The 9199-nt window shown below is 39.4% G+C and overlaps 1 protein-coding gene across 2 annotated transcripts in view; it reads right to left on the bottom strand.

Annotated features, from left to right (window-relative positions):
- Positions 1-6348: 6348 nt before the first annotated feature.
- OCLN (occludin) overlaps positions 6349-9199 on the bottom strand; it is a 33597-nt gene continuing 30746 nt past the window's right edge. For both annotated transcript variants that reach the window (XM_083355525.1, XM_083355526.1), the window contains exon 9: positions 6349-8592. In XM_083355525.1, coding sequence (XP_083211651.1) covers positions 8491-8592 — 102 coding nt within the window. In that variant the 3' untranslated portion in view covers positions 6349-8490. The remainder of the gene's footprint in view (positions 8593-9199) is intronic.

The raw sequence follows: 9199 nt of genomic DNA, 5'->3' as shown, positions 1-9199 counted from the left end.
AAAAGCGACAACAACCCAACCAAACGCCGCCTCCTCTCTGATTCCGTCCCTTCTTTAAACACTCCGGTCGCAGTGCAAAAACGGTGCACTATAGTTCCGCCGAGGAAAAACCTTGAGATAACACTGTAATGCACAATAAATATTATTTCTTATTATTAGCCAATGGGTTAATCCTTGAAAGGGGCCTTCTGGAGAAGACTTTCTACAGGACCTTCTTGATAGACAGAGAGTTCAGCTGAACCGAAATGAAGTTGTTTTGCGTAGTTGTATCAAAAATAAAACCCATTTTTGAGCTTTGGATTTTATTCCCTTCCGGATCAACACAGCCTCGTTCTCTGTTTCGTTTTTATGTGTAATATTTAGGCGTACGGTATCATTAGACCTTGTGTGGGAGCAATACATAAAGAAATGATGAGGGGATCGAGATAATAGATTGGAGTGCAATTGTGATTGAATACCAGTGTATTACTGTTCGAACCCGCTCAACCGCTACAAGTTATAACAAAAGGGGAGGAAGGGCTCAATTTGGCTAGTTTCCTTTCCATTCGTTGGGGGGGGGAATGGGGAGAGAGACATTTTCAGAGTATACTCTTATACCCCATGCTAGCTGCGTAAATACATAGAGGCCTTAATGGAGCATTTAAGTCGAGCACAGCTGATTTCTGCAGGTGCAACTGATTGTAGGATTGAATTGGCTTGACATAGAGGGGGTCAATTTAAGGCAGTTGTATGGGTGCACATAGGAAGGGTTTGGTTTAGAAGAATTCCGGTTTTCTGCAGTACCAACCTCTTGCAGGCTTGCAGATATTTTGCACCCCACTGCTAATTTCACCCTGCCTGGGGATCCTAAATGGGTCTAAATTGCCCCAGATAGGCGATGAAGAAAGAAGGGTGCTCCAGCAATTCTGGAATGGCTGTGGCCATTCCATTCGTCTTCGGGAAAGCCTTCTAACCCAACAGGAGAAAGGCTGGCCGTATTGCATCGACCAGCCCAAGCTACTAGCAACCAAGGGCCAAAAGCACTAACCAGCACAATTGTGAACAGTGTGTTTGAAACTGGGTGAGGAATTCAATCTTCTCTTTTCTATTCTACATTTAATTTCCTAGAAAAGACACCCCCCCAAGAAGCATTTTGCTCTATGAGTTCATGGTGACCTAACCCTAAGTGGAATTTTCCTCCAAATGGATTTTCTCATACATGTTACCAAGAAACATAGATAGGGCAGCCTAGAAAAGTCAGTGTCCTCCTAACCATATCCAAGCACTCCGAGTTTGTTGGTGATGTCCATTTTGCTCTATGAGTTCATGGTGAGCTAACCCTAACGCTAAGTGTAATTTTCCTCCAATGGGATTTTCCCATGTACTTTACCAGGAAACACAGATAGTGCAGCCTAGAAAAGTAAGCACCCTCCTAACCATACCCACACACTCTGAGTTTGTTGGCATTGTCCATTTTGTTCTATGAGTTCATGGTGCCCTAACCCTAACCCTAAGTGGAATTGGGCTCCCCCACCCTATGGGCCATGCCCACCTGGCACCCAACGATACATAAGTGGGTTTTGGGTCGCAGTTTGGGCATTCAGTCTCTAAAAGGTTCACCATCATTGGCCTAGTTCACTAGAGGAACATCAAACATTACTCTTAATCAGATAAGTTTCCAACTTAATGCTTTAACAAAACATTCTTCTAGGAAGAGATAATTCCTTGTAACATGTAAAAGGAAAGTTTTGAATGAGTTTGTGAATCAGAATAGCTGGTGGTTCTAGTGTTTACTTCATTTGTTCAGAAAATCTTAAAGAAAATTATTTGAGCCAATGGAAATACATGAATATACAGTATATTCAATTTTGATCATGGATAAATCTGCAGATCCCAAAATTCCACAACAGCAGAAATAAACTATTTTGGTTTTAACAAACATACGAAGTAGGTTTTTAAAGATAACTAGATTTGCATTAAGGTAAGTATCAAATAGGGATGCGGTGGCTCAGTGGGTTAGGATGCTGAGCTTGTCGATCAGAAGGTTGGCAGTTTGGCGGGTGGAATCCTGAGTGCCACGTAACAGAGTGAGTGCCTGTTACTCGTCCCAGCTTCTGCCAACCTAGCAGTTCGAAAGCATGTAAAAATGCAAGTAGAAAAATAGGGACCACTACGGTGGGAAGGTAACAGCGTTCTGTGCACCTTTGGTGTCTACTCATGCCGGCCACATGACCACGGAGACATCCTCGGACAAACTTCGGCTTTGAAATGGAGATGAGCACCAGCCACTAGAGTTGGAAACAACTAGCACACATGTGCGGGGGAACCTTTACCTTTAAGTATCAAATGCTTAAAAGAAATGGACTGCATATACAAAATACCAAAATATTTGTTATGGTTCATGTCATAATTAGTGTAAATTGGTTTAGGCTTTACTGAGCTTTATTCTCCTTGTATAACCTGTTCCCATTAATTTTAAAGAGATTGTGGATTGCTTTCAAATTATATATACGTTGCAGACAAGTTACAAAAATGCAATTATAACAATATTCAGTTCATTATATGTAATATATGTAGTAGCTAAAACAGACAGAAACTGAGATGCACAATCTCTTGGATTAATTTTATCTAAAGCAGACAGGGTACATATTTCTGAAGTTTTTTTCTTCCATCTTTTTTCAACATACATAGTTTTAATAACCCTCTTTGTACAGTATGTAATAATTTATTAAACTTGTATTTTGCCTTAATAAATCTGAGCTGTTAATACAGTAAAAGAAATTAAAAGAAAATCAAGAAAAGATAAAAGATTGCAAGTGAAGGGTTAGGTCTTCCTAGCTCTTCAAACCAATAACAGAATAGGGGCCATCTTGATCTCAAGAGGAACATTTCAGAGAATAGGTGATAACATGTGTTCATTACTTCATTACATGTTGGCAAGTGACACTCTAATGAAATATCTTTTTAAAAATTCTTTTAAACAGTTCTTTAATTCCACTTTATCTCCAGGAATCGACTCCAAGGCCAATTGCTTATCAAATGAGCAGACTAATATACATTTCAGGGTTACCGGTAATAGAGGCCCAAGCTGTGCTACCAAATTGGTCTGATAAAGCATTGCATTTCCAATTTGGCAGGTGAATATTTTAAGGACATTTCTGTAGGTGCAAGAAATCAGAAACCAGGGTTGTTCAAATGAGTTCAAGTTTATTCCATGCTATCTCCCTACAAAAATCTGAACTACTAATGGTCAAGGTAAATTGATAGTAGATAAGAGTCAACCAAATTCAAGGAGGGCTGGATTTAGATCTCTTGTGGGCATGAAGGATTTCCAAAGTGATGATGTGTTTGAACATTCCCTTGGGCTCAACCTGGTCCTCTCCTAGTTTATTTGTTCCCCAATATAATGCTTTTGAACACAGTCTTGGTTATTTCTCACAAAGAAAAGAGTTGATGAATTTTTCTAGATCTCTAATTTGGTCATTCATGAAAAAACTTGAGATAGTCCAGAAGTGAAACTAAACCTAATGTTCCTACACACTTCCATGTTAAGTGTATACATGAGTATAAGTCTTATCATGGATTTATTTACAAATCTCATTTACACATAAATCCAGCAACCTAGAGAAGATGATCCTAAAAGAAATCAAGAATATACCATAGATACATCTGTGAAGTTGAGCTCATCAAATTTTGAAGAGGTGGAGACATATTAAAAACATATTAGATGTACTCACAGCTACATACACACACACCACATAAAGAGGATAAAGTACTCCTGCAAACACCCAAGATGTTCTTTACCTTTTGTATTGTCTTTCTTCTTGGCAAGGAAACATTCTTAGCATGGATTTACTATTTTGCAAAAATATTTCTGGAATCTGTGTGAATTCAAAAGTTCTAGGAAATAAATACAATGTACAAGACCCTTTGCAGCAGTTAGCTTTCTAACATTTTTAAAAATGTTACATAAACTTAGTGCGACAATGAAATTGGCTTGCACCAAGAGCAAAGCCTATGGACACATTGGCACCCCAGGCATCAGTTTGATTCCAAGAGGCAGGGCTTTTTTTCTCATAGAACGCTCAGAATGGTGTTCCAGCACCTTTTTTGCACACACTCAAAAAAGCTTTTGCACAAGCTATGCTACTCCCTCTATTGGCTTTCGAAAGCCTATTGGTTTTCGAAAGCCAATAGGAATTGCTGCTGAGTGTGCCAAAAGACCTGGCTGGCAAACATTGCACCGGCAAGTTGTCTGCAGTGAAGGCGAATAGGCAGGAACTTTGCATCCCTCCCTGCTGCCCAACTACACCATCTCAACTAGGTAAGAGAGGACAAGGAGTGGGAAGTGGGTTCGGCGGAGTCCATGTGCACTCCTTCCTTGTGCTCACCCGTGTCAGCCAGGCTGGTGGTCTACCTGGTGCTGGACCTGCACCACCATCTCCTCGCCCTGTGCGCCTAAGTGGCCGCCCTGCATTGCCTGGCCTGCATTGCCTCTGCCGCCCACCCCACACAGCCCCGCCATATAGAGGGGGCCCTGCTGCTCCCACAACACCAGCCATGCTGGCTCCAGCCCCAGAGGGCAGCCCACTGCCAACATCCCTCGCACCCGTGACCACAGCAGCACCCCCCGCCTCCCCACCTCCTGTGCCCGCCAAGTTCTGGCACCTTTTTTTTTTTAAAAAAAGCACTGCAAAGAGGTAAACCAGCTAATTGAATTCATCTAAAATGCCAACAGCTTTTCATCTCTTCTAGCAAAACAAGCAGCATTACTTATCTGCAGGGCTTTTTTTCTCATAGAACGCTCAGAATGGAGTTCCGGCACCTTTTTTGGATGGAACCTTGTAGGGTAGGCAAGGCAGGTTGTATGACATGTGTGAGTTCCGGCACCTTTTTCTTTTACAAAAAAAGCACTGCTTATCTGTAAGTTTTACCTGTGCTGACTTTGAATTTTTCCACATGCAAGGGCTTGGCTGATTTGAGATCTGTGGTATATTCATATGTGTTTGCGCTCTGTTGGACTTCCAAATGTTTTTGCAAACCGAACTGATTAACATTTGGCTCAAGTACTCCAAATAAAATGCTGTGAAGAGACTTTTGCACATTTGCTTTGGGAGCTGCGGCAGGATCTTCCACCCTTCGATTCATGAAGCTGAGATACCCTGGAAACCTTAAGGTTTACTGGATAGATTTTTCTCCATTTTCTCCTGGCTATTCTGAGTAGGAGTTTGCCATAGGATGGGGCATTTCCACCCCCATCATGAAAGATGAATGGGGCAAGGAAGGGGGAAGAATAAAGAGCCAGATGGCTGCTGTTTTTCATGCTTTCCCATTGGCCAACAAAAAGGAATATTGTTTGGCCCAATGGGAGGAAAAGAACAGAGGAGAACTGCACTGAGAACACCATGTAGACCTGCAAACTGTATTTACATTTCCTATTTCTAAACCATCCATTTCCCTCAGAGAGGGAATATAATAGATATATAAACATATAAAATTAACATTAAAATGTTAATATTTTTTTAAATTAAAAATGATAACATTTGGAAAGTGTAAAAAAAATAATCCAAGATAGGCATTTAGCATTAGTTAATACAGGACCCAATCTGGGTCGGTCACTGAGACCAGAGGTTTAGTCCTCCAAGCTTTCGAACTCATGCTTGAGCCCATCCTCAGGGAACTTCTGTCTAGCACAGGGGTAGACAACCTCGGCTCTTTTATGACTCGTGGACTTGCTGGCTCAGGAATTCTGGGAGTTGAAGTCCACGAGTCATAAAAGAGCCGAGGTTGCCTACCCCTGGTCTAGCAGAATGTTAATACAGGTGGGGGGTTTTTTCTCATGGGGCCAGTCAGCCCCATGGTTGTGTGGTTTCTGTGCCCTGCCCCCAAGCCACAGAGTCAAGTTTTGACCCCTTTTCAGAAGGCCAGCCTCTGGGGCAGGATGTTGCATAATAATGCAGGGGCAGCAGCAGAGAAGGCTCTATTCCTAAATCCCCCCAGCGGACATTTTTTGACTGACAAAGAATCTGTAGCATACCTTCCCTGCCTGATCAAGTGCAGCAGGTTGATGTGATAGGACAAAGTGGGCTTTATAGGTGAATTGGACCCAGGATCAAACTGACACCCAGTGCAATTCATGAAGCAAGTATAAGGCCACCCAACATGAGTTGTGCAGCTGCAGTCTGCACCAACTGAATCTTCCGGACACTGTTCAAGGGTAGTCCCATGTAGAGTGCATTGCAATAGTCCAAAACTATGGGGTAAATATGGGTGAAGCTGGTGCCTGCGTGGTCTCTCTTTGCATGGAACTTCAATTCCTTCAGAATGGAACATATTATGAAACAGAACACTTGATTTGATTGTTTATATATTGACAAAGTTGAATTTTATTGACACTGTATCACAAATTACAAAATGAAATCTAGTCTTTCAATATGTACGTATTGCATTCTAGTCACATATTTTTAATCACAATTTCCATTGTTAAGAAAAAGTGATTTTTTTAAAAAAAAAAAGTACAATCCTTACATAAATGTACAGTAGATGAATCCAAACTTAGTTACATTTCGATGTGTGGGATTTATTAGTCATGACTGAATCTTACTAGTCTCAATGAATCTTTTAAAACATGGTTCAACAGACCCTGCAACAGAGTCCAACAGATCCTTGGATTGCATAACTTCGGGCATCCTTTCCAACTCTATGGTTCTACAATCAAACTTGTTTGCAATCCAATAGTTTAGATTCATCTTATACCTCTGCTAATTGTATGGCATGTATTCCTTTTATTCTCCAGCATCTCTCCCCACCTTTTAATCTAAAAGAATTCTAGATGCAGTCACTGTCAGAAACCTAAAATCAAGTAGTTTTGGGACAAACCAAAAGAAAATAAATTCCCCAGTTCCATTCATGAGGTACATCAGTGGAACACAGCCAAAATGAATGCATCTGGTTTTTCAATTCAGTGCTTATAATTTTTCCATCACCAGCAGGCTTCGATAACAGCACCAACACTCAATCATCACCAGAGAAAATTGTCAAGAGTGCCCATATTTAAAACTAACAGAGTATTAGCTGTATAAAAGTTAGGTTCTCTTGTTTTATAGTAATTGCTTTCATGGTAAAAATTTATATTACTTAATATATTTTAACATATTATATTATAACACTAAATATATTACAGGTAGTCATGGATTAACAATGGTAACCAGAATTTCCATTGCTTACCAATGAGATTGTAAAGAACGATGCCATGTGACCGCATTACTCCCCATTGTTGTTGTTAAGTGGAAAGGAAGAATCATTAAGCAAGTCCCACACAGTTTGCAAGCAGACAGGGAGGGCCTATGCTGTGAACATGGCACAGCCAGGGGATAATTGCTGCCCAGTGTGGGAGGACATGAGCAACTTACCAGAGAAACTTGTAACCTATTCTGTTGGCTTCCTCATTGGCTTTGCTTGTGGGAAGCTGGCAAGGAAGGTTTCAAATGGTGATCCCAGGACTGCAAGATACTGCAACCATATAAATGTTAGCCAGGTGGCAAGCACTCAGATTGCAATCACATGACTATAGGGGTGTTGGGACAGCCAGAACCTGAAGGACTGGTTAAAAGTACCACTTGTTCGGCACCATGGTAACTTCAAAAAGTTGTTAAATGAGTGGTTGTTACACAAGGACTACTTATAATGTGAATACATTTGCTTTTACTTCTGTTTTGTCATTTGGCCATAATATGATCTGTCTTTACAGAGCAGTCTAGATTTTTTGGCAATTTAAAAGGATCAGGTAATTGTGCCAACAATATCAGAAATAAACCGCATTGATTTTGGACTTCCCATTAAGTTTGTATAGAATTGTAGCTGATTATATAGTCAAATATTACATACAGGCATTTTTGTTAATAGTTACAAACTGGACAGTCAAGTCAAATATGCTAGTACTAAAATTATATTTCTGTAATAAAATGATACTTAAAATACAAGGAGATTTTAACAGAATAAATTTACATTCAGTTTCACATTGTCAGTAAAAATATATTATACTGGCTGATCAACAATGGGCCCATTTAGATGCCATTTAAAAGTAAAGCCTGCTAGTTTTTTTTATTTACAAGTGGCCTAGATATATAAAATTGGTTAAGAATAAAAAAAGGAAGACAGAGGTTTCAGATAAAGGACATAGCTTATATTCTATAAATGTAATGAAAAACATTTATCAAATATTTCTGAAATTAAGACTGTAATATGCTGAATTGGCAAAGATGAGAAAAGCAAAAGCTCAACCTATCCACTGTTGATTCTGAAAACATAAGTCATCAAAATTCCTTGACTCAGTAAAACTATAAAAGATCCCATATACTGAATTCTTATTTCATGGTAAACATGGCACAAATATTATTATGAAGTATATAAAAGTATACAAAGGATCTCTCCCACTATTGTCCAACACAAAGGTATCCCAGCTTTAATGAAAATTAGCATTCTTATGCAGACTGATTTGTTTCCTTCTTGTTATGACTTCCGACTGTCATAATCACTGACCATCCTTTTGATATGAGAGAGTTTACTCTTCAGCATCTTGCAGTGTGCTTTTCGGTTCTTATAATCTGCGGACTAAGGACAATGTGCAAAGCAGTATTAATGTCAAATTGTAAAATTTAATGTTAAGAATACAAGATACATTAATGTAACTAATACTCCTGTTTTATTCCATAAAAATAATCACAGATGGCAAGAGCCAGCCAATTATAGCTGATTTTTAAAAAAGCTAAGTAAGGTGGGACTTGATTAAGAAATCACCAGGGTATCCCGGGGCTACTGGGAAGTCAAAAAACACACCAAAGTACACAATGAAAAATTACTCTTATTTTGTTGTCAAGAAAACAACAACATTTATGTGTCCATGAAATCTCCAGGAATGAAGTTTGACATGAAAATGATCATTTTTTTCATGGCAGTAATGAATAGTAATAAAATTAAATTGTCCTATATTTCAAAATTAAGAAATTATACTTCCTACAGCCATAATAGCATAAATGGTACTTAAAAGACAATGTGTCTTTCTACTTGGCTTCTTCACAATGCAGAGAAACATGAAAGCAGCATATGCTATGAATTATTGAAGCAACTGGGTCTATTTCTAGAACTGGGCAAACCCGCTTCAGTTGTTTTAATAAATGTTATTTGTGGTCTTGAGCACTGTGAAACACTCTTCCAAACT

The sequence above is a fragment of the Vipera ursinii genome (genome assembly GCF_947247035.1).
Source record: "Vipera ursinii genome assembly, chromosome: 2".
Classification (NCBI taxonomy): Eukaryota; Metazoa; Chordata; class Lepidosauria; order Squamata; family Viperidae; genus Vipera; species Vipera ursinii.
The sequence above is the reverse complement of the archived record's forward strand: the minus strand, read 5'-3'. Positions and strand labels throughout refer to the sequence as shown.